Source organism: Euprymna scolopes, chromosome 32 (genome assembly GCF_053919585.1).
Source record: "Euprymna scolopes isolate OS-2025 chromosome 32, ASM5391958v1, whole genome shotgun sequence".
NCBI classification, from domain to species: Eukaryota; Metazoa; Mollusca; class Cephalopoda; order Sepiida; family Sepiolidae; genus Euprymna; species Euprymna scolopes.
Genome location: NC_136513.1, coordinates 50,314,656 through 50,339,403, shown reverse-complemented (window position 1 = coordinate 50,339,403; position 24,748 = coordinate 50,314,656). Strand labels below are relative to the sequence as shown.

The window sequence follows — 24,748 nt, the reverse complement described above, 5'->3', positions numbered from 1 at the left end:
TCCTCCATCATTAATAATAAAAAAACCTCCATAGCAATCGAAATCTACCGAGATTGGTGGCCATTTCATTTTTAACAATATTTTAATTTTTAGTACTTAATATGAAAGTCAGTAAAAGAAAGATGCTTTAAGGCAAATCCTTTCTTTATCTTTCTATTTTTTTTAGGTCTTTTTAATTTTATTGTAATACCATAATTAAAAAAAAAAAATAAATAAAATAGCATTCATTCATATCTTTCTAAAAATATAAATATTTTTTACTAAAAAAAAAAAAAAATTGGCACTAAAGATTGCAGGATACAGCTAGTAATATATAAGCTTTTCAAATGAAGAAAATAACCATTTTTTTTTTTTTTTTTGTCAAAATAAAATTCTACGTAGAATTGTTTCCCTTGAGCTGTGTTGAATAATATAAATATATATTTATGCACGAATAAAACTGTTTTAAATGAGAAACTTCACGTAAAATTGTTTGTGTTATGAAAAATAAAAATAAATCCTTACAAAAGGTAAAGTTCATTGTCTTGATCTTTACTTTTCTTTCCGTTCAAATTTGGCTTCTGTATTTGCATTAGACCTTCTCCACGTACACACACATTTGTATAAACTTGTATATGTTAGCTTGGCTTCTTTGTTTTCGAGCTCATTGTAAATTGTATGATTGCTTATTTCGGGTTCTACATTTATAGATGTATGCAAATGAGTGTAAAAGAATCGTGAGAAATATTATTAGGCGCTCATCTGAAACGGCCGTTTTATAGTCATTTCCGTTTTAATTGAATTTATCTCCTCCTTTATAAATTATTATTAATAATTTTTTTAGTATTTACTCTGCTGACCAAGGCTGTAGAGTCTCTATGTAATTGCCTTCTCACAAGCTTGTCTTTTAATGCGAGGTAAATTTAGCTTCTCCCTTCCAAAAAAGAGACACTTTGATCAGGAGCAAAAAAAAAACAAAAAAAAAAAAACTAGTCTTATAATGTCGTCAATGAATTTGCTCCAACTCCGCAACCTTGCTGTTGATATTCTTGATATTTACACTCACTTATTCTGTATTTTCTATCAAGAATTTCCTGTCTCAATGCATTTTGATCACTTTATATTGTTAGTAGTATTATAAGGTTTATGACGTGTCAGACCTCCCAACGCTTCTGTCTAATTTGGTGCAATTGTATGTTATAAAAACTATATTTACTATAATAATACTAATATCTGTTGTCATATGCATATCATATATATATATATATATATATATACACACACACACACACACGCATAGTATGCATATGCATGTTACACATGTATCATTTATATATTATATAGTCATTTGCATGTCGCATGAAGGGAGAGAATTCGGTTTATATTCAAATGAACACCAAGCATGATTAGCAGCTAAACAAGTCGATTTTTTTTTTTTTTTTTCATATATAGAAAATTTGCAGGAAGTTTAGAAGTAATATATAAACTATGGCATCAGTTTTTGATTGGCACGCTAGTAGACTTGAAAAGTATTAGACAGAATTACACAAAGTGTCATTGAACAACTATGGCATGTGTTACAGTCAAAATTTTACTACTTCTATTAGGTTGGTGCAAATATGTCGTTTTTTGATTTTTAACTTCAGAAAATCATAACTCCTTTCATAATACGGCCCTGTCAGTGGGGCATTAGAATACACCGACTGCCCCCCTGCAGAGGGTAAAAGTCCCTCAATGGGGGTCCTGGATATGACCTTAAACTATATCCAGTGGTGAGGCCCCAGCTTGTGGGCTTTGGGGAGTGTGGAGCCACCCTTTAATTACCATTGCTCCCAGGTCCACTCTGACCCGGAGTGGTAGTACCTGTTAGGGTCCCAACTATGGGTTAAATAGAAACTGACTTGAAAAAAAACAAAAAAAAACAAATATATTCTATTAAAAATTTTTTCTTCAAAATGTTTGGATTCGGCATTAAATGACCCGAAAAGGGTTGATATGTCGTAAAACAAAAACAACCAACCAACCTTTCATAATAAACTTTATTAATCGAAATAAGAACCATTAGAATCGACACATTTTTTCCAATGAAAAACAAGTTTATTTATCCCATTAGCATAGAAATCCGAAGTCCTGGAAGCGATAAAGTGATTGAAGGCCAATTTGGCATCATTTTGACTTTTTGAAGCATTTTTCGCACAAGAAGTTGTCGATGATTGAAAAATTGATAATCTGTGGGCGAGAAGTCTGGTGAATATGGTGGATGAAGCAGTCTCGTAGCCCAATTTGTTCAGCTTCTGCAGGGTCAGTTTAGCAACATGTAGGCGAGCGTTGTCATGGAGAATTTGTCCCCTCATACCGAGTAATCTCACTCACATACGTTGTAGCTTCTGGTGCATTTCGTCAATTTGTCAGTAGTACTTCTCTGCCGTAATCGTATCGCCCGGATTCAAGAAGCTGTAATGGATGAGACCCGCTCCCTGTTTATTAGGAGGAGCGAAATGAATGACGAAGTCGACATTGAACAAACGTTACTTCGCTCTCTTGAGACAACTGGCTTTCGGTCTGTGGTTAGTTGAGTTTTGCTTTTTTTAATAGCGAAAACCGAATGTAACGCGTGCCGATGCGGGGAAATGTTTAATAATTAACGTTTGAAAGTCAATAAAATTAAATAGACAGGCGAGCTCCGTGGGTAACTCCAAGATATTACAATTTATAGATGATATAAAAAGTTTTAAGAAGTTGTGAACCGAGCAAGCGCTTCTCTGAAAGAAGCCTTTCGTGGACATCGAGGAAAAGCGTACATACATACACACATACATTTTCGCTTTTATATATATATATATATATATATATATATAGATGATAGGTTATGAAAAGGAAGGGTTGTAAAGAGATAGCTTCGAATTTGGAGGTATCAAAACCAAAGCAAAATATGATGCAAGTAAAAATAAAATAGATAAACCCCATAATTTATCATACCATACCTGTTCACACTGAAACGCTTATCACGATATTCTGTGGATCTATATTAAAAAACCTTGTTAAACTTTGTGACATATTTCCATTCTATAGAGGTCAGGCGCGAATGAACACCATAATTTTATTATACCATATTTCTTCAAACTGAAACATAATTATCAAAGTATACTTACGCAGATAGATATGAAAAGTCTTTATTTAAGTTTGTGCCTATTTCCATTCTATGGAGGCCAGGCGCGAATGGAAACCCCACAATTTTATTATACCATCCCTATTTAAGTTAAAACACACTTATCAAAGTATTATGTACATCTATATCAAAGACACTTGTAAACGGGGGGGGGGGGTTAAATTTTTTTTTTTTTTTTTAATTTTTAAATTTTTTATTTCCATACTTTGTGGACCAGGCGCATACACAGATCCCACAATTTTAATGAATCATCATTATGCCAGATCAAACATACCCATTCCTGTGTCTCGATACATCTATCATTATATGTGATCAGTTTTCTATAATAGTCAACCATATAGAAGCCTATTTGTGACCAGACACACAGACGTTCAGCTTTATATATAAATAAATAACCAAAACAAGCTTCCATATTATTGCACCCTAACAAAATAATACTAATTAAAAAGTTGCTAGTAATACTTAATGCAATATCAATATTTGTTTTGCTTTGTGGCGTTGTTTTCTGAATGTTTTCGAATATTGTTATTCTCTCTTTTCAATTTTGTTTCACTGTGTTTACTTCATTTGTACTTTGGTCATAAACTTTAATCTTTTTTCTTTTTCTGTTAAATTCTTGACTCTCTGTATCATTCGATCCTTAATCTAAAGATTATCCCGATCGGTCAGTTGTGATGGAATTAAAATTAATCTCTAATCATGCAAATAAGCTGATTTCACTCTGTTTACTTTGTGTTCCATTTTAATCTGGAACCCATTTTTCATCTTTTTATTTACCATTTTTAGTCTTTAACATTCTGATTAAATAGGATTTACATGCAGAAAGGGGCATACAAATAAACTTTCTGCACCGGATTAGGATTAATTCTGCAATCAATAACAAGCGTTCCAATTACATCTTTTACATTTCTTCTGATGAACTTCATCACGGCTTCATGTTTCTTTCAACTTCATCAAATTCATAAAGGGAGGTAATAAGCATTGTTGGGACAGGATTAGAATTGATAAAATCTTGCATATAAAGTTATTTGATTCGATTTTCAAAGTGCCATCCAAATAACATTTAAGTTGACAAATTTAACTTCTGGCAAGCTCTTGTTGTACGGTCTTCTTGGCAACATAATTTTCTCAGCTAAAATTTAAAAAATTACTTAGTCCGATCCAGATGTGAAACAGTTTTAGATAATGATCGAACTATAAAATTTGGTAAGAAAGATAACTCATTTTAAATCAAATATTTTAGAACTTGTACATCTTGAGTTTTAATGTGTGCAAACAACTAAAGTAAAAACTAAAATAACTTCACTGTATCCGTGGCAATGTTAAGTAGGTAGATCTCGTTAATTAATAAGTTTCCACTGCTTTGTAACGAATCTCAAAAGTTTTATTTCATTTTACATTTTTTAAGGCATTTTTGGGTCACTTATTACGAAATAAATGCCTAGTGATTAATTTTAAATCATTATTTTACATGTTGTTAGTGGAAATGTGCGTTCATAGCTTTTCCAGCAATCTTAGTTTATAATTTTAATTCTTAAACCGTTATTGATTTTAGTTGGGCAAATGCAGATCTTTACAGAATTGTAAAAATTCATAAATATAAAATTAATACAATTTCATACAACATAAATAGGGCTTTGTCTTCAATTACATCCTCAGAAACGCAGACCACAACAACAGCTTAGATTATGTATTAATATTTTTATAAATATTTCCATAATTGATGATCTTAGACGTTTATTGTACAATATTTTATGATACAGTAATAATTTCTAATATTTTACATTTTATAAAATTTTGGGAGTAGAACTCACATATACTAAGCATTGATTGGGTGACGCCACACATACATACACGCATATATTTTATATTTCTGAATCACCTATTTCAACTCCTGCTTTACTATGAGAACAATGATTTTTTTGCATATTATGTAAAACTTCCTCATCAAACATTGTAATTTTATTTCTATTTTACAATTAAGGTTCATTTTTTCCTGTGTATTTCAGCCTCGACCAACAAAGGGCAAAATGAGGATCCACTGCCTTGAGAATGTGGATAAAGCATTGACGTTCCTGCATGAACAGAAAGTCCACCTAGAAAATATGGGTGCGCACGACATTGTAGATGGCAGTGCTAGACTTACACTTGGTCTCATATGGACGATCATTCTTCGCTTCCAAGTAAGTACCAGTCTTTTCTCTTGTTGATTTTAAATGTCATGTGACCCTTAAGGTTCAAGGGTTACTAACAGTTTTTTTGGAAACGAGTTACTATTATCAAAACCAAAAAGAATGTCCTAAAATATCAAGATATCAATTTCAGAATTATAACTAAAATCATCACGCAAAAAACAAACGATTTTTTTCCAAAATATCTATTGTCTGTTTTTTTTTTTTATGCTATCAAGATGTTCTCTTGGTAGATTTATAGGATTAAAATTTTTGAATGAATGCTTAAATAATAAAGATTTAAAGATTTTCTTTAACTCAACAGAATGGAAATCTGTTGCTTTTATCTGATCTTCATTCGAACGCTAATATTTCTATGGACCTTACATGACATTTTAGCTTCAATAAAATTGTGGGAACAAGTAAATTATTTCAAGTTTATCCTATTATATCACATGGCTAACCAATCAGCTATCTGCTTTTTCTGTGAAAATTCTAGCTGATCCCAAAATCGTTCCCCAGTCATTCTGGACAAACAACTCACACCAGATACATTTGTATGTTTAAATTCTAAAGTATATATTACTTCAAGGAATAAGCAAGAAAAAAATTCCAACTTTCTATTATATTGAACTGGTTTCATTACGCTTCTATTGTAGATTAGAATATTTAATATTCTTCAAAACAATAACTGGTATCTTGTTTTCATATCATCATGATTCTTAAGTTTACCAATATCTCTGACAGCTATGGTCAGTCATAAGAAATTCTTGTAGTAGCTCATCCAAAGAATGGAATTTAAATGCAATTTAAATTATTTGGTTCTTGTTTAGAACTCTTCCTATATTAAGAAAAATTTGGATGATGTATGTACCCATGATGAAATAAAAATGTATTCCAAGAATTATGTAAATTGATTAAGTAGTTTCATTTTTAACTAAGAAAATCAAATTTTATGAGTAAGCCAGAGACTCTCATAATACCGTCTTGAAGAAACAAGGGTAAATAACTCTACAATAATTCAAACTTGCAAGAGCAACCTTGTAATGACTACGATTTCCTATTAATCACGTAAAATCATCTAAAAATATTTTTCCTATTTAAAAATAAAATTATTTGATCAATTTATGATTTTTTAAAAATATTATCTATTTGTTCCGCCACAGTATGTACATCATAATAATTTTTCTGTAATTTGTTTTTTTTAAAGAGAGCGGGGGGGGGGGGGGGGGTCTGGATAATCACTTTTTTCCCCCGACTACTTTTGTAATTGTTGATTGTCAATGAGTTTCAACAGTTACCATTGTTAATGAATGATGTTTGATTTCTGCAGATTCAAGACATCATCGAAGAAACAGAGAACAGTGAGACAAAATCTGCCAAAGATGCACTCTTGCTTTGGTGCCAGATGAAAACGGCTGGCTACCCGAACGTCAATGTCCGAAATTTCACTACCAGCTGGAGAGATGGCTTGGCTTTCAATGCCATCATTCACAAACATAGGTGAGTGGTTTGTTTCCTTTGCGATGGACTGTATTACTGATTTATATAATCATAACAGTCGCAAACATTTATAGAACTTTTTTCTATGAAGAGATTGCACAATTTTTATTTGAAATTGTTTCATGGAGAGAGGGTAATTTACGCATGGTGAGTATATTTTCTAGTGACTAGACTCAATGTTAACTTTAGTGATATAACAAGAACGCATGTGTCAATATGATTATATCATACTATCTATTGTTTGTGGGATGATAGAATGAAAACCTATTTTCGTTAACAATGAAATTTTTACAGATGCTGCTCATATGTGTATAATTATTCTTTCTCCATTTCTAATTATGTCTTTATTAAACGCAACTGTTGCTTTCTATTGTTGGAAGCAGAAAGCAAGCTTTTTATTTGGATAAAGTTATTTAATCATGGAATTACTTCTAAATTATTGTAGTCATTCATATTTCTAAATAATAGCAAGATGAACAATTACATAATTATTAATGTTATGAAAGTTTTAATTATTTCTTTATTTCATTGCAATATTTAATATTTGAGGATGTATTCAATTAAAGAAAATTGTTTTTTATACATACTATTGTTAAAAACAAATTATGAATTAACTGACCTGATGTTGTCCATAAGCCTACTTTCATTTTTGTTTCAACTATTTTTAATCGCAATTTGAAAAGAGGAGAAAATATTTAAAATGAAATTTAATTATTATTACATTGTTTGTTCATTTAGTAAACCAAATTGTTATAAAACTATAATTTGGTTATGGTAATGTTATTTTTAATCTCTATAAAATGATTGTAAAATAACTTAAAAAATATTCAATCTTTTAATATTTCGCTAAGAATTTTGAAGCCAGTTTAATAAATGACTTTCTAATCTATAGTAAAAATATACTTAAAAAAATTTATTTTCAAATTTTGAAGCATCGCAAAATAATCTCCCATCCCCTCCCAACTATCAAAAGATTAAAATGGTTGATTCTTTTATGAAGAAACAAAAATGCATTCTGGTAGAATTATCATTTTAAATTTAGTTTTAATTAATACTATTGCATTTTTTATTTCAATCAATATTAAATGAAAACCCTGTGCAAGAAATGTAAACGTGAAATTTTATAATGATGAAATTTTCTTTTTTTTTCTTGGTGTTTAATATAAAATTTTTTTAAAAATTTTGTTAGTGTTATTTTTTCTTTATATACTAGTTAGGAAATTAATTTTTTCTTTCAATATTTATATTTCTACCCCCCCCCCCCCCCCAAAAAAAAAATATCCCCAAAACATAACCAATTATTTTTAAAAAAATAATTTCAGGCCTGACCTCATTCAGTATGACAAACTCCAAAAATCCAATGCTATGCACAATCTGAATAATGCCTTCACAGTTGCTGAAGAAAAACTTGGCATCACCAAACTGTTGGATCCAGAAGGTGAGGATTTTCTACTCTTCTAATGAAATCCAGTTTACATTCCTTGTCCTATTATATCAGGTTGACAAAGTTTTTGCAGTTTTTAACTTTTAAATTCAGATGCACATATCTTGGCTCAAACAAAAATTTATTGATCGAAATAAGCACCATCAGAATCAACAACCTTTTGCCAGCGCAAAGCAAATGTATTTATGCCAGTAACGTAAAAAATCTTGCATTCTGGTAGCAATGAAGTTGCTGAAAGCGTTTTTGATATTGCTTAAGTTTTGGAAGCATTTCTCACGCAGAAAGAGATGCATGAAAAACAGGTGAGAGGTCTGGAAAGTATGGCGGATGAGGCAGTTTCGTAGCCCAATTCGTTTAACTTCCGCAGTATTTGGTTAGCGACGTGTAGTTCGGGATTGTTGTGGAGGAGAATTAGGCCTTTTCTGTTGACTAATGCTGGGTGTTGTTGTCAAAGTTTCTGATGCATTTCATCCATTTGTTGACAGTACTTATCCGCCTTAATGATTTCACCTGCATTCAAAATGCTGTCATGGATGAGACCAGTCGCAGATCACCAAACAGTCAGCATGACTTTCTTTTAGTGCAACTCTGGATTTGGAAAGTGTTGTGGAGCTTCGTCGGCATCTAACCACTGAGCTGAGTGTTGCCAGTTGTCGTAAAGAACCCACTTTTCATCACAACTTGGTTGAGAAACAGGTTATTCTTGTGTAAAAGAATGGAAGATGACACTTCATCACAGTGCTCCTTTTGGTTGTCGTTCAATTTGTGAGGCTCATTTATCAAGTTTTTGTCTTTACAATCTCTGAAGCGATTGGAAATTGTTGTATATCTTACGACTAATTCAGAAGCAAGTTCTCAAACAGTTGTGCATGGATTGGTTTCGACTAAGGCTCTTAATTGATTGTTGTCAACATCTGATGACCGACCACTATGTTTATCATCTTCGTCACTGCCACAAAATTTCTTAAACGACCATTGTGCTGTGCGCTCAGTAGTGGTTCCTGGGCGAAACACTTTGTTGATATCACGAGCTGTTTCAGCAGCTTTTCGGCCTAGCTTTAATTGAAATAAGAAAATTTGCTTTTTTTCCATCCTGTATTCAACGTTGTGAAAAGAAGATATAATTGTTTTAAAACGATTGTAATTTAAACAATTAGAGTGAAAAACGCTCTTTAAAATAATACATAAAGTAAAGGTATTATAATGAAAACTTATTTGAAAATACATCATACATCATTTGAAATCAAAATAAAAAATTCTGCAAAAACTTTCTTTTAAAGCTAATATTTTTATTTTGTGCAGAAGCAAAAAGGACATGACCTCCTGCAACCACATGTTTCAATCATTATTGAAAAATACATGTGTTTAAAAAAAATTCCATTAAATTATGTAAAGAAATTAAAGAAAAAGGTTTAAGAACAGGACTAGTATCCCACACAAAAAAAAAATTGGTGAATCAGAATAAAATAATCTAAATTTATCCCTAACCATTCAAGTATCTTGTGCTGAAAACCTTCTTGTAGAGACAGTGCAGAGTGTCCACGATTAGCATATGCCCAAAGTGAGGAAACAGTGGTATGCAAACCTAGAAGCATTTCAATACAAGGCGAGCACGATTATGCAAATTTACGTGCTGTTGGGAGTTCAACATGGCAGAATAAAAATAAATGAATTTTTTTTTTCTTGCGAGACTTTTATATTTGAATGCCATGGTAATGTGTTTTGGTGTTGGTGAAAAGTGAAGGACTGCTGTTGCTTATGTGGAGAGCAAACATCTTTATCATTAATGAAGAAAACAAAATAATTAGGCTTCTTTCAACTTTAAATAATTTACGTGATTGAAATGGGAATTACCTAAATACATCTTTCAGTCACATAAATTATAAATATATCTTTAACTTTCGTTATCCTAACAACAAAATGGTATCCTGTTTCCAGTAAGAATGTTGACATCTGTGAGATATTGAACGAATCCATATTCAATAAAAATATGCCAAATTTGAATGAAGTGTCCAAAAAAGGGAAATTGGGAGCAATGTATGCCAATGTAGAGCTTGATAAAACCTAATCGTATGGTCTAGAATCAATCGACAGTGCTCGATCATCCTCCAAATAACCGTGTTAGTAAAATGGCATCTGGTGATGTATGTTGTGTCACTTTTGAGATGAGGTCTTGTATATAATCATGACCACATTAACTATATGAGTTTGTATGGTTGAAAAACACTCAAGATGACACATTTGATGGTGATTTCAAAATATGGGAGGTTTGGAGAGTTCTTTGCTCTAATTTGAAGATGTCGTACATGTCTGGGTTGCAAATGATTTAACAAGACCTAATAAATGTCACCAAAAGAAATTAGTCTACCAATCATATTCCACATCTGTTAAGAAACACATTAAAAATTATAAGCATAAAAATCTCAGTACAATCTTACAGTATTTGACAAAATAGTTTGAAAAGTGTTGCGGTATAAACCAATGTATCGCTTAAATCATCTCTAGAATATATTTTTTTCATTCAGATTTACCTTTAAAAATTATTACATAATTCCGTAAATTTTCTTTTCTTTTTTTTTTTTTGCATGTAGTTTTATACTGAATGACCCATCTATTTATGACTACCTCTATTTCCAAAGAGCTGAATTCCTCCAATGTTTTTTTTTCAGCTTTCTGAGGGGAAAACCCAAACCAAAACAAAGTGTAAAATATTTTGTTTGTTGTGTGCAGATGAATCTACGTAGTTGGATTATTCACCAAAGAAACAAATTGTTCGCTTCTGCGAAAATCAATATGAACCATGGCATGCATGTCAGCCTGTTCAGTTTTTCCTCCTTTCCCTGATTTCCCAAAGACAAACTGACTCAACAACGATGCTGGTGCATGAATCATTTAAAGTCTTCATCTGTAATAATTTTCCCTTGTCTAGCAGAAGTGACAGTTGCTTTGTGTTCACCTCTCACCATTTATCCCTTAAGCAAGATTTGCCAGGGAATCAACCATTGGTTACATTGGCACTTGTCAGAGTTACACATATTTTTATCCCCACCTCTCTTTCTCATTCTCTCCCTCTTTCTTAATTTGTCTGCCCCCCACCCCAACCTCTCTCCTCTCTTTCCCCGTCTCTCTCTCACTTTCCCCGTCTCTTTCTCACTTTCCCCGTCTCTCTCTCACTTTCCCCGTCTCTCTCTCACTTTCCCCGTCTCTCTCTCACTTTCCCCGTCTCTCTCTCACTTTCCCCGTCTCTCTCTCACTTTCCCCGTCTCTCTCTCACTTTCCCCGTCTCTCTCTCACTTTCCCCGTCTCTCTCTCACTTTCCCCGTCTCTCTCTCACTTTCCCCGTCTCTCTCTCACTTTCCCCGTCTCTCTCTCACTTTCCCCGTCTCTCTCTCACTTTCCCCGTCTCTCTCTCACTTTCCCCGTCTCTCTCTCACTTTCCCCCGTCTCTCTCTCACTTTCCCCGTCTCTCTCTCTCTCTCACTTTCCCCGTCTCTCTCTCTCTCTCACTTTCCCCGTCTCTCTCTCTCTCTCACTTTCCCCGTCTCTCTCTCTCTCTCACTTTCCCCGTCTCTCTCTCTCTCTCACTTTCCCCGTCTCTCTCTCTCTCTCACTTTCCCCGTCTCTCTCTCTCTCTCTCACTTTCCCCGTCTCTCTCTCTCTCTCTCACTTTCCCCGTCTCTCTCTCTCTCTCACTTTCCCCGTCTCTCTCTCTCTCTCACTTTCCCCGTCTCTCTCTCTCTCTCACTTTCCCCGTCTCTCTCTCTCTCTCTCACTTTCCCCGTCTCTCTCTCTCTCTCACTTTCCCCGTCTCTCTCTCTCTCTCACTTTCCCCGTCTCTCTCTCTCTCTCACTTTCCCCGTCTCTCTCTCTCTCTCACTTTCCCCGTCTCTCTCTCTCTCTCACTTTCCCCGTCTCTCTCTCTCTCTCACTTTCCCCGTCTCTCTCTCTCTCTCACTTTCCCCGTCTCTCTCTCTCTCTCACTTTCCCCGTCTCTCTCTCTCTCTCACTTTCCCCGTCTCTCTCTCTCTCTCACTTTCCCCGTCTCTCTCTCTCTCTCACTTTCCCCGTCTCTCTCTCTCTCTCACTTTCCCCGTCTCTCTCTCTCTCTCACTTTCCCCGTCTCTCTCTCTCTCTCACTTTCCCCGTCTCTCTCTCTCTCTCACTTTCCCCGTCTCTCTCTCTCTCTCACTTTCCCCGTCTCTCTCTCTCTCTCACTTTCCCCGTCTCTCTCTCTCTCTCACTTTCCCCGTCTCTCTCTCTCTCTCACTTTCCCCGTCTCTCTCTCTCTCTCACTTTCCCCGTCTCTCTCTCTCTCTCACTTTCCCCGTCTCTCTCTCTCTCTCACTTTCCCCGTCTCTCTCTCTCTCTCACTTTCCCCGTCTCTCTCTCACTTTCCCCGTCTCTCTCTCACTTTCCCCGTCTCTCTCTCACTTTCCCCGTCTCTCTCTCACTTTCCCCGTCTCTCTCTCACTTTCCCCGTCTCTCTCTCACTTTCCCCGTCTCTCTCTCACTTTCCCCGTCTCTCTCTCACTTTCCCCGTCTCTCTCTCACTTTCCCCGTCTCTCTCTCTCTCTCACTTTCCCCGTCTCTCTCTCTCTCTCACTTTCCCCGTCTCTCTCTCTCTCTCACTTTCCCCGTCTCTCTCTCTCTCTCACTTTCCCCGTCTCTCTCTCTCTCTCACTTTCCCCGTCTCTCTCTCTCTCTCACTTTCCCCGTCTCTCTCTCTCTCTCACTTTCCCCGTCTCTCTCTCTCTCTCACTTTCCCCGTCTCTCTCTCTCTCTCACTTTCCCCGTCTCTCTCTCTCTCTCACTTTCCCCGTCTCTCTCTCTCTCTCACTTTCCCCGTCTCTCTCTCTCTCTCACTTTCCCCGTCTCTCTCTCTCTCTCACTTTCCCCGTCTCTCTCTCTCTCTCACTTTCCCCGTCTCTCTCTCTCTCTCACTTTCCCCGTCTCTCTCTCTCTCTCACTTTCCCCGTCTCTCTCTCTCTCTCACTTTCCCCGTCTCTCTCTCTCTCTCACTTTCCCCGTCTCTCTCTCTCTCTCACTTTCCCCGTCTCTCTCTCTCTCTCACTTTCCCCGTCTCTCTCTCTCTCTCACTTTCCCCGTCTCTCTCTCTCTCTCTCACTTTCCCCGTCTCTCTCTCTCTCTCACTTTCCCCGTCTCTCTCTCTCTCTCACTTTCCCCGTCTCTCTCTCTCTCTCACTTTCCCCGTCTCTCTCTCTCTCTCACTTTCCCCGTCTCTCTCTCTCTCTCACTTTCCCCGTCTCTCTCTCTCTCTCACTTTCCCCGTCTCTCTCTCTCTCTCACTTTCCCCGTCTCTCTCTCTCTCTCTCACTTTCCCCGTCTCTCTCTCTCTCTCACTTTCCCCGTCTCTCTCTCTCTCTCACTTTCCCCGTCTCTCTCTCTCTCTCACTTTCCCCGTCTCTCTCTCTCTCTCTCACTTTCCCCGTCTCTCTCTCTCTCTCTCTCACTTTCCCCGTCTCTCTCTCACTTTCCCCGTCTCTCTCTCTCTCTCACTTTCCCCGTCTCTCTCTCTCTCTCTCACTTTCCCCGTCTCTCTCTCTCTCTCTCTCTCACTTTCCCCGTCTCTCTCTCTCTCTCTCACTTTCCCCGTCTCTCTCTCTCTCTCTCACTTTCCCCGTCTCTCTCTCTCTCTCTCACTTTCCCCGTCTCTCTCTCTCTCTCTCACTTTCCCCGTCTCTCTCTCTCTCTCTCACTTTCCCCGTCTCTCTCTCTCTCTCTCACTTTCCCCGTCTCTCTCTCTCTCTCTCACTTTCCCCGTCTCTCTCTCTCTCTCTCACTTTCCCCGTCTCTCTCTCTCTCTCTCACTTTCCCCGTCTCTCTCTCTCTCTCTCACTTTCCCCGTCTCTCTCTCTCTCTCTCACTTTCCCCGTCTCTCTCTCTCTCTCTCACTTTCCCCGTCTCTCTCTCTCTCTCTCACTTTCCCCGTCTCTCTCTCTCTCTCTCACTTTCCCCGTCTCTCTCTCTCTCTCTCACTTTCCCCGTCTCTCTCTCTCTCTCTCACTTTCCCCGTCTCTCTCTCTCTCTCTCACTTTCCCCGTCTCTCTCTCTCTCTCTCACTTTCCCCGTCTCTCTCTCTCTCTCTCACTTTCCCCGTCTCTCTCTCTCTCTCTCACTTTCCCCGTCTCTCTCTCTCTCTCTCACTTTCCCCGTCTCTCTCTCTCTCTCTCACTTTCCCCGTCTCTCTCTCTCTCTCTCACTTTCCCCGTCTCTCTCTCTCTCTCTCACTTTCCCCGTCTCTCTCTCTCTCTCTCACTTTCCCCGTCTCTCTCTCTCTCTCTCACTTTCCCCGTCTCTCTCTCTCTCTCTCACTTTCCCCGTCTCTCTCTCTCTCTCACTTTCCCCGTCTCTCTCTCTCTCTCACTTTCCCCGTCTCTCTCTCTCTCACTTTCCCCGTCTCTCTCTCTCTCACTTTCCCCGTCTCTCTCTCTCTCTCACTTTCCCCGTCTCTCTCTCTCACTCACTTTCCCCGTCTCTCTCTCTCACTCACTTTCCCCGTCTCTCTCTCTCACTCACTTTCCCCGTCTCTCTCTCTCACTCACTTTCCCCGTCTCTCTCTCTCACTCACTTTCCCCGTCTCTCTCTCTCACTCACTTTCCCCGTCTCTCTCTCTCACTCACTTTCCCCGTCTCTCTCTCTCACTTACTTTCCCCGTCTCTCTCTCTCACTCACTTTCCCCGTCTCTCTCTCTCACTCACTTTCCCCGTCTCTCTCTCTCTCTCTCTTCCCCGTCTCTCTCTCTCTCTCTCTCTTTCCCCGTCTCTCTCTCTCTCTCTCTCTTTCCCCGTCTCTCTCTCTCTCTCTCTCTTTCCCCGTCTCTCTCTCTCTCTCTCTCTTTCCCCGTCTCTCTCTCTCTCTCTCTCTTTCCCCGTCTCTCTCTCTCTCTCTTCCCCGTCTCTCTCTCTCTCTTTCCCCGTCTCTCTCTCTCTCTTTCCCCGTCTCTCTCTCTCTCTTTCCCCGTCTCTCTCTCTCTCTTTCCCCGTCTCTCTCTCTCTCTTTCCCCGTCTCTCTCTCTCTCTTTCCCCGTCTCTCTCTCTCTCTTTCCCCGTCTCTCTCTCTCTCTCACTTTCCCCGTCTCTCTCTCTCTCTCACTTTCCCCGTCTCTCTCTCTCTCTCACTTTCCCCGTCTCTCTCTCTCTCTCACTTTCCCCGTCTCTCTCTCTCTCTCACTTTCCCCGTCTCTCTCTCTCTCTCACTTTCCCCGTCTCTCTCTCTCTCTCACTTTCCCCGTCTCTCTCTCTCTCTCACTTTCCCCGTCTCTCTCTCTCTCTCACTTTCCCCGTCTCTCTCTCTCTCTCACTTTCCCCGTCTCTCTCTCTCTCTCACTTTCCCCGTCTCTCTCTCTCTCTCACTTTCCCCGTCTCTCTCTCTCTCTCTCACTTTCCCCGTCTCTCTCTCTCTCTCTCACTTTCCCCGTCTCTCTCTCTCTCTCTCACTTTCCCCGTCTCTCTCTCTCTCTCTCACTTTCCCCGTCTCTCTCTCTCTCTCTCACTTTCCCCGTCTCTCTCTCTCTCTCTCTCCACTTTCTCCCGTCTCTCTCTCTCTCTCTCACTTTCCCCGTCTCTCTCTCTCTCTCTCACTTTCCCCGTCTCTCTCTCTCTCTCTCACTTTCCCCGTCTCTCTCTCTCTCTCTCACTTTCCCCGTCTCTCTCTCTCCTCTTCACTTTCCCCGTCTCTCTCTCTCTCTCTCACTTTCCCCCGTCTCTCTCTCTCTCTCTCACTTTCCCCGTCTCTCTCTCTCTCTCTCACTTTCCTCGTCTCTCTCTCTCTCTCTCACTTTCCCCGTCTCTCTCTCTCTCTCTCACTTTCCCGTCTCTCTCTTCTCTCTCTCACTTTCCCCGTCTCTCTCTCTCTCTCTCACTTTCTCCGTCTCTCTCTCTCTCTCTCCTTCTCTCTCTCTCTCTCTCTCACTTTCCCGTCTCTCTCTCTCTCTCTCACTTTCCCCGTCTCTCTCTCTCTCTCTCACTTTCCCCCGTCTCTCTCTCTCTCTCACTTTCCCCCGTCTCTCTCTCTCTCTCTCACTTTCCCCGTCTCTCTCTCTCTCTCTCACTTTCCCCGTCTCTCTCTCTCTCTCACTTTCCCGTCTCTCTCTCTCTCACTTTCCCGTCTCTCTCTCTCTCTCTCACTTTCCCCGTCTCTCTCTCTCTCTCTCACTTTCCCCGTCTCTCTCTCTCTCTCTCACTTTCCCCGTCTCTCTCTCTCTCTCTCACTTTCCCCGTCTCTCTCTCTTCTCTCTCTCTCTCCTTTCCCCGTCTCTCTCTCTCTCTCTCACTTTCCCCGTCTCTCTCTCTCTCTCTCACTTTCCCCGTCTCTCTCTCTCTCTCTCACTTTCCCCGTCTCTCTCTCTCTCTCTCACTTTCCCCGTCTCTCTCTCTCTCTCTCACTTTCCCCGTCTCTCTCTCTCTCTCTCACTTTCCCCGTCTCTCTCTCTCTCTCTCACTTTCCCCGTCTCTCTCTCTCTCTCTCACTTTCCCCGTCTCTCTCTCTCTCTCTCACTTTCCCCGTCTCTCTCTCTCTCTCTCTCACTTTCCCCGTCTCTCTCTCTCTCTCTCACTTTCCCCGTCTCTCTCTCTCTCTCTCACTTTCCCCGTCTCTCTCTCTCTCTCTCACTTTCCCCGTCTCTCTCTCTCTCTCTCACTTTCCCGTCTCTCTCTCTCTCTCACTTTCCCCGTCTCTCTCTCTCTCTCACTTTCCCCGTCTCTCTCTCTCTCTCACTTTCCCCGTCTCTCTCTCTCTCTCACTTTCCCGTCTCTCTCTCTCTCTCACTTTCCCCGTCTCTCTCTCTCTCTCACTTTCCCCGTCTCTCTCTCTCTCTCACTTCCCCGTCTCTCTCTCTCTCTCACTTTCCCCGTCTCTCTCTCTCTCTCACTTTCCCCGTCTCTCTCTCTCTCTCACTTTCCCCGTCTCTCTCTCTCTCTCTCTCTTTCCCCGTCTCTCTCTCTCTCTCTCTCTCTTTCCCCGTCTCTCTCTCTCTCTCTCTCTCACTTTCCCCGTCTCTCTCTCTCTCTCACTTTCCCCGTCTCTCTCTCTCTCTCACTTTCCCCGTCTCTCTCTCTCTCTCACTTTCCCCGTCTCTCTCTCTCTCTCACTTTCCCCGTCTCTCTCTCTCTCTCACTTTCCCCGTCTCTCTCTCACTTTCCCCGTCTCTCTCTCACTTTCCCGTCTCTCTCTCACTTTCCCCGTCTCTCTCTCACTTTCCCCGTCTCTCTCTCACTTTCCCCGTCTCTCTCTCACTTTCCCCGTCTCTCTCTCTCTCACTTTCCCCGTCTCTCTCCTCTCTCACTTTCCCCGTCTCTCTCTCTCTCTCACTTTCCCCGTCTCTCTCTCTCTCTCACTTTCCCCGTCTCTCTCTCTCTCTCACTTTCCCCGTCTCTCTCTCTCTCTCACTTTCCCCCGTCTCTCTCTCTCTCTCACTTTTCCCGTCTCTCTCTCTCTCTCACTTTCCCCGTCTCTCTCTCTCTCTCACTTTCCCCGTCTCTCTCTCTCTCTCACTTTCCCCGTCTCTCTCTCTCTCTCACTTTCCCCGTCTCTCTCTCTCTCTCACTTCCCCGTCTCTCTCTCACTTTCCCCGTCTCTCTCTCACTTTCCCCGTCTCTCTCTCACTTTCCCCGTCTCTCTCTCACTTTCCCCGTCTCTCTCTCTCTCACTTTCCCCGTCTCTCTCTCTCACTCACTTCCCCGTCTCTCTCTCTCACTCACTTTCCCCGTCTCTCTCTCTCACTCACTTTCCCCGTCTCTCTCTCTCACTCACTTTCCCCGTCTCTCTCTCTCACTCACTTTCCCCGTCTCTCTCTCTCACTCACTTCCCCCGTCTCTCTCTCTCACTCACTTTCCCCGTCTCTCTCTCTCACTCACTTCCCCGTCTCTCTCTCTCTCTCTCTTTCCCCGTCTCTCTCTCTCTCTCTTTCCCCGTCTCTCTCTCTCTCTCTCTCTTTCCCCGTCTCTCTCTCTCTCTCTCTCTTTCCCCGTCTCTCTCTCTCTCTCTCCCCGTCTCTCTCTCTCTCTTTCCCCGTCTCTCTCTCTCTCTTTCCCCGTCTCTCTCTCTCTCTTTCCCCGTCTCTCTTTCCCCGTCTCTCTCTCTCTCTCTTTCCCGTCTCTCTCTCTCTCTTTCCCCGTCTCTCTCTCTCTCTTTCCCCGTCTCTCTCTCTCTCTTTCCCCGTCTCTCTTCCCGTCTCTCTCTCTCTCTCTTTCCCCGTCTCTCTCTCACTCACTTTCCCCGTCTCTCTCTCTCACTCACTTTCCCCGTCTCTCTCTCTCACTCACTTTCCCCGTCTCTCTCTCTCTCTCTCTTTCCCCGTCTCTCTCTCTCTCTCTTTCCCCGTCTCTCTCTCTCTCTCTCTCTTTCCCCGTCTCTCTCTCTCTCTCTCTCTTTCCCCGTCTCTCTCTCTCTCTTTCCCCGTCTCTCTCTCTCTCTCTCTCTCTTTCCCGTCTCTCTCTCTCTCTCTTCCCCGTCTCTCTCTCTCTCTCTCTCTTTCCCCGTCTCTCTCTCTCTCTCTCTCTCTCTCTCTCTCTCTCTCTCTTTCCCCGTCTCTCTCTCTCTCTTTCCCCGTCTCTCTCTCTCTCTTTCCCCGTCTCTCTCTCTCTCTTTCCCCGTCTCTCTCTCTCTCTCTCTCTCTCTCTCTCTTTCCCCGTCTCTCTCTCTCTCTCTCTCTCTCTCTCTTTCCCGTCTCTCTCTCTCTCTCTCTCTCTCTCTTTCCCCGTCTCTCTCTCTCTCTCTCTTTCCCCGTCTCTCTCTCTCTCTCTCTCTTTCCCCGTCTCTCTCTCTCTCTCTCTCTTTCCCCGTCTCTCTCTCTCTCTCTCTTTCCCCGTCTCTCTCTCTTTCCCCGTCTCTCTTTCTCTCTCTCTCTTTCCCCGTCTCTCTCTCTCTCTCTCTCTTTCCCCGTCTCTCTCTCTCTCTTTCCCCGTCTCTCTCTCTCTCTCTTTCCCCGTCTCTCTCTCTCTCTCTCTCTCTCTCTTCCCCGTCTCTCTCTCTCTCTCTCTTTCCCCGTCTCTCTCTCTCTCTCTCTCTTTCCCCGTCTCTCTCTCTCTCTCTCTCTCTCTCTTTCCCCGTCTCTCTCTCTCTCTTTCCCCGTCTCTCTCTCTCTCTTTCCCCGTCTCTCTCTCTCTCTTTCCCCGTCTCTCTCTCTCTCTTTCCCCGTCTCTCTCTCTCTCTTTCCCCGTCTCTCTCTCTCTTTCCCGTCTCTCTCTCTCTCTTTCCCCGTCTCTCTCTCTCTCTCTCTCTCTTTCCCCGTCTCTCTCTCTCTCTTTCCCCGTCTCTCTCTCTCTCTCTTTCCCCGTCTCTCTCTCTCTCTCTCTCTCTCTCTCTCTTTCCCCGTCTCTCTCTCTCTCTCTTTCCCCGTCTCTCTCTCTCTCTCTCTTTCCCCGTCTCTCTCTCTCTCTCTCTTTCCCCGTCTCTCTCTCTCTCTCTCTCTCTCTCTCTCTCTTTTCCCCGTCTCTCTCTCTCTCTTTCCCCGTCTCTCTCTCTCTCTTTCCCCGTCTCTCTCTCTCTCTTTCCCCGTCTCTCTCTCTCTCTCTCTCTCTTTCCCCGTCTCTCTCTCTCTCTTTCCCCGTCTCTCTCTCTCTCTCTCTTTCCCCGTTCTCTCTCTCTCTCTCTCTTTCCCCGTCTCTCTCTCTCTCTCTCTTTCCTCCGTCTCTCTCTCTCTCTCTTTCCCCGTCTCTCTCTCTCTCTCTCTTTCCCGTCTCTCTCTCTCTCTCTTTCCCCGTCTCTCTCTCTCTCTCTCTCTCTCTCTCTCTCTCTCTCACTTTCCCCGTCTCTCTCTCACTTTCCCCGTCTCTCTCTCTCTCACTTTCCCCGTCTCTCTCTCTCACTTTCCCCGTCTCTCTCTCTCTCTCACTTTCCCCGTCTCTCTCTCTCTCTCACTTTCCCCGTCTCTCTCTCTCTCTCACTTTCCCCGTCTCTCTCTCTCTCTCACTTCCCCGTCTCTCTCTCTCTCTCACTTTCCCCGTCTCTCTCTCTCTCTCACTTTCCCCGTCTCTCTCTCTCTCTCACTTTCCCCGTCTCTCTCTCTCTCTCACTTTCCCCGTCTCTCTCTCTCTCTCACTTTCCCCGTCTCTCTCTCTCTCTCACTTTCCCCGTCTCTCTCTCTCTCTCACTTTCCCCGTCTCTCTCTCTCTCACTTTCCCCGTCTCTCTCTCTCTCTCACTTTCCCCGTCTCTCTCTCTCTCTCACTTTCCCCGTCTCTCTCTCTCTCTCACTTTCCCCGTCTCTCTCTCTCTCTCACTTTCCCCGTCTCTCTCTCTCTCTCACTTTCCCCGTCTCTCTCTCTCTCTCACTTTCCCCGTCTCTCTCTCTCTCTCACTTTCCCCGTCTCTCTCTCTCTCTCACTTTCCCCGTCTCTCTCTCTCTCTCACTTTCCCCGTCTCTCTCTCTCTCTCACTTTCCCCGTCTCTCTCTCTCTCTCTCTCTCACTTTCCCCGTCTCTCTCTCTCTCTCTCACTTTCCCCGTCTCTCTCTCTCTCTCTCTCACTTTCCCCGTCTCTCTCTCTCTCTCTCTCACTTTCCCCGTCTCTCTCTCTCTCTCACTTTCCCCGTCTCTCTCTCTCTCTCACTTTCCCCGTCTCTCTCTCTCTCTCTCACTTTCCCCGTCTCTCTCTCTCTCTCTCTCTCACTTTCCCCGTCTCTCTCTCTCTCTCTCACTTTCCCCGTCTCTCTCTCTCTCTCTCACTTTCCCCGTCTCTCTCTCTCTCTCTCACTTTCCCCGTCTCTCTCTCTCTCTCTCACTTTCCCCGTCTCTCTCTCTCTCTCTCACTTTCCCCGTCTCTCTCTCTCTCTCTCACTTTCCCCGTCTCTCTCTCTCTCTCTCACTTTCCCCGTCTCTCTCTCTCTCTCTCACTTTCCCCGTCTCTCTCTCTCTCTCTCACTTTCCCCGTCTCTCTCTCTCTCTCTCACTTTCCCCGTCTCTCTCTCTCTCTCTCACTTTCCCCGTCTCTCTCTCTCTCTCTCACTTTCCCCGTCTCTCTCTCTCTCTCTCACTTTCCCCGTCTCTCTCTCTCTCTCTCACTTTCCCCGTCTCTCTCTCTCTCTCTCTCACTTTCCCCGTCTCTCTCTCTCTCTCTCACTTTCCCCGTCTCTCTCTCTCTCTCTCACTTTCCCCGTCTCTCTCTCTCTCTCTCACTTTCCCCGTCTCTCTCTCTCTCTCTCACTTTCCCCGTCTCTCTCTCTCTCTCTCACTTTCCCCGTCTCTCTCTCTCTCTCTCACTTTCCCCGTCTCTCTCTCTCTCTCTCACTTTCCCCGTCTCTCTCTCTCTCTCTCACTTTCCCCGTCTCTCTCTCTCTCTCTCACTTTCCCCGTCTCTCTCTCTCTCTCTCACTTTCCCCGTCTCTCTCTCTCTCTCTCACTTTCCCCGTCTCTCTCTCTCTCTCTCACTTTCCCCGTCTCTCTCTCTCTCTCTCACTTTCCCCGTCTCTCTCTCTCTCTCACTTTCCCCGTCTCTCTCTCTCTCTCACTTTCCCCGTCTCTCTCTCACTTTCCCCGTCTCTCTCTCACTTTCCCCGTCTCTCTCTCTCTCACTTTCCCCGTCTCTCTCTCTCACTCACTTTCCCCGTCTCTCTCTCTCACTCACTTTCCCCGTCTCTCTCTCTCACTCACTTTCCCCGTCTCTCTCTCTCACTCACTTTCCCCGTCTCTCTCTCTCACTCATTTTCCCGTCTCTCTCTCTCACTCACTTTCCCGTCTCTCTCTCTCACTCACTTTCCCCGTCTCTCTCTCTCACTCACTTTCCCCGTCTCTCTCTCTCACTCACTTTCCCCGTCTCTCTCTCTCACTCACTTTCCCCGTCTCTCTCTCTCACTCACTTTCCCCGTCTCTCTCTCTCTCTCTCTTTCCCCGTCTCTCTCTCTCTCTCTCTCTTTCCCCGTCTCTCTCTCTCTCTCTCTCTTTCCCCGTCTCTCTCTCTCTCTCTCTCTTTCCCCGTCTCTCTCTCTCTCTCTCTCTTCCCCGTCTCTCTCTCTCTCTTTCCCCGTCTCTCTCTCTCTCTCTCTCTTTCCCCGTCTCTCTCTCTCTCTCTCTCTTTCCCCGTCTCTCTCTCTCTCTCTTTCCCCGTCTCTCTCTCTCTCTTTCCCCCGTCTCTCTCTCTCGCTTTCCCCGTCTCTCTCTCTCTCTTTCCCCGTCTCTCTCTCTCTCTCACTTTCCCCGTCTCTCTCTCTCTCTCACTTTCCCCGTCTCTCTCTCTCTCTCACTTTCCCCGTCTCTCTCTCTCTCTCACTTTCCCCGTCTCTCTCTCTCTCTCACTTTCCCCGTCTCTCTCTCTCTCTCACTTTCCCCGTCTCTCTCTCTCTCTCACTTTCCCCGTCTCTCTCTCTCTCACTTTCCCCGTCTCTCTCTCTCTCTCACTTTCCCCGTCTCTCTCTCTCTCTCTCACTTTCCCCGTCTCTCTCTCTCTCTCTCACTTTCCCCGTCTCTCTCTCTCTCTCTCACTTTCCCCGTCTCTCTCTCTCTCTCACTTTCCCCGTCTCTCTCTCTCTCTCTCACTTTCCCCGTCTCTCTCTCTCTCTCTCACTTTCCCCGTCTCTCTCTCTCTCTCTCACTTTCCCCGTCTCTCTCTCTCTCTCTCACTTTCCCCGTCTCTCTCTCTCTCTCTCACTTTCCCCGTCTCTCTCTCTCTCTCTCACTTTCCCCGTCTCTCTCTCTCTCTCTCACTTTCCCCGTCTCTCTCTCTCTCTCTCACTTTCCCCGTCTCTCTCTCTCTCCTCTCACTTTCCCCGTCTCTCTCTCTCTCTCTCACTTTCCCCGTCTCTCTCTCTCTCTCTCACTTTCCCCGTCTCTCTCTCTCTCTCTCACTTTCCCCGTCTCTCTCTCTCTCTCTCACTTTCCCCGTCTCTCTCTCTCTCTCTCACTTTCCCCGTCTCTCTCTCTCTCTCTCTCACACTTTCCCCGTCTCTCTCTCTCTCTCTCTCACTTTCCCCGTCTCTCTCTCTCTCTCTCACTTTCCCCGTCTCTCTCTCTCTCTCTCACTTTCCCCGTCTCTCTCTCTCTCTCTCACTTTCCCCGTCTCTCTCTCTCTCTCTCACTTTCCCCGTCTCTCTCTCTCTCTCTCACTTTCCCCGTCTCTCTCTCTCTCTCTCACTTTCCCCGTCTCTCTCTCTCTCTCTCACTTTCCCCGTCTCTCTCTCTCTCTCTCACTTTCCCCGTCTCTCTCTCTCTCTCTCACTTTCCCCGTCTCTCTCTCTCTCTCTCACTTTCCCCGTCTCTCTCTCTCTCTCTCACTTTCCCCGTCTCTCTCTCTCTCTCTCACTTTCCCCGTCTCTCTCTCTCTCTCTCACTTTCCCCGTCTCTCTCTCTCTCTCTCACTTTCCCCGTCTCTCTCTCTCTCTCTCACTTTCCCCGTCTCTCTCTCTCTCTCTCACTTTCCCCGTCTCTCTCTCTCTCTCTCACTTTCCCCGTCTCTCTCTCTCTCTCTCACTTTCCCCGTCTCTCTCTCTCTCTCACTTTCCCCGTCTCTCTCTCTCTCTCTCACTTTCCCCGTCTCTCTCTCTCTCTCTCACTTTCCCCGTCTCTCTCTCTCTCTCTCACTTTCCCCGTCTCTCTCTCTCTCTCTCACTTTCCCCGTCTCTCTCTCTCTCTCTCACTTTCCCCGTCTCTCTCTCTCTCTCTCACTTTCCCCGTCTCTCTCTCTCTCTCTCACTTTCCCCGTCTCTCTCTCTCTCTCTCACTTTCCCCGTCTCTCTCTCTCTCTCTCACTTTCCCCGTCTCTCTCTCTCTCTCTCACTTTCCCCGTCTCTCTCTCTCTCTCTCACTTTCCCCGTCTCTCTCTCTCTCTCTCTCACTTTCCCCGTCTCTCTCTCTCTCTCTCACTTTCCCCGTCTCTCTCTCTCTCTCTCACTTTCCCCGTCTCTCTCTCTCTCTCTCACTTTCCCCGTCTCTCTCTCTCTCTCTCACTTTCCCCGTCTCTCTCTCTCTCTCACTTTCCCCGTCTCTCTCTCTCTCTCACTTTCCCCGTCTCTCTCTCTCTCTCACTTTCCCCGTCTCTCTCTCTCACTTTCCCCGTCTCTCTCTCTCTCTCACTTTCCCCGTCTCTCTCTCTCTCTCACTTTCCCCGTCTCTCTCTCTCTCTCACTTTCCCCGTCTCTCTCTCTCTCTCACTTTCCCCGTCTCTCTCTCTCTCTCACTTTCCCCGTCTCTCTCTCTCTCTCACTTTCCCCGTCTCTCTCTCTCTCTCACTTTCCCCGTCTCTCTCTCTCTCTCACTTTCCCCGTCTCTCTCTCTCTCTCACTTTCCCCGTCTCTCTCTCTCTCTCACTTTCCCCGTCTCTCTCTCTCTCTCACTTTCCCCGTCTCTCTCTCTCTCTCTCTTTCCCCGTCTCTCTCTCTCTCTCTCTCTCTCTTTCCCTGTCTCTCTCTCTCTCTTTCTCTCACTTTCCCCGTCTCTCTCTCTCTCTCACTTTCCCCGTCTCTCTCTCTCTCTCACTTTCCCCGTCTCTCTCTCTCTCTCACTTTCCCCGTCTCTCTCTCTCTCTCACTTTC

At 43.6% G+C, this 24,748-nt stretch overlaps 1 protein-coding gene across 28 annotated transcripts in view; it reads left to right on the top strand.

Moving 5' to 3' along the window:
• The window catches only part of LOC145256347 (spectrin beta chain-like), a 648,628-nt gene that overhangs the window by 507,268 nt on the left and 116,612 nt on the right, over positions 1 to 24,748 (top strand). For all 28 annotated transcript variants that reach the window (XM_080115149.1, XM_080115145.1, XM_080115140.1 and 25 more), the window contains 3 exons: positions 5,158 to 5,331; positions 6,653 to 6,822; positions 8,145 to 8,260. In XM_080115149.1, coding sequence (XP_079971275.1) covers positions 5,158 to 5,331; positions 6,653 to 6,822; positions 8,145 to 8,260 — 460 coding nt within the window. The remainder of the gene's footprint in view (positions 1 to 5,157; positions 5,332 to 6,652; positions 6,823 to 8,144; positions 8,261 to 24,748) is intronic.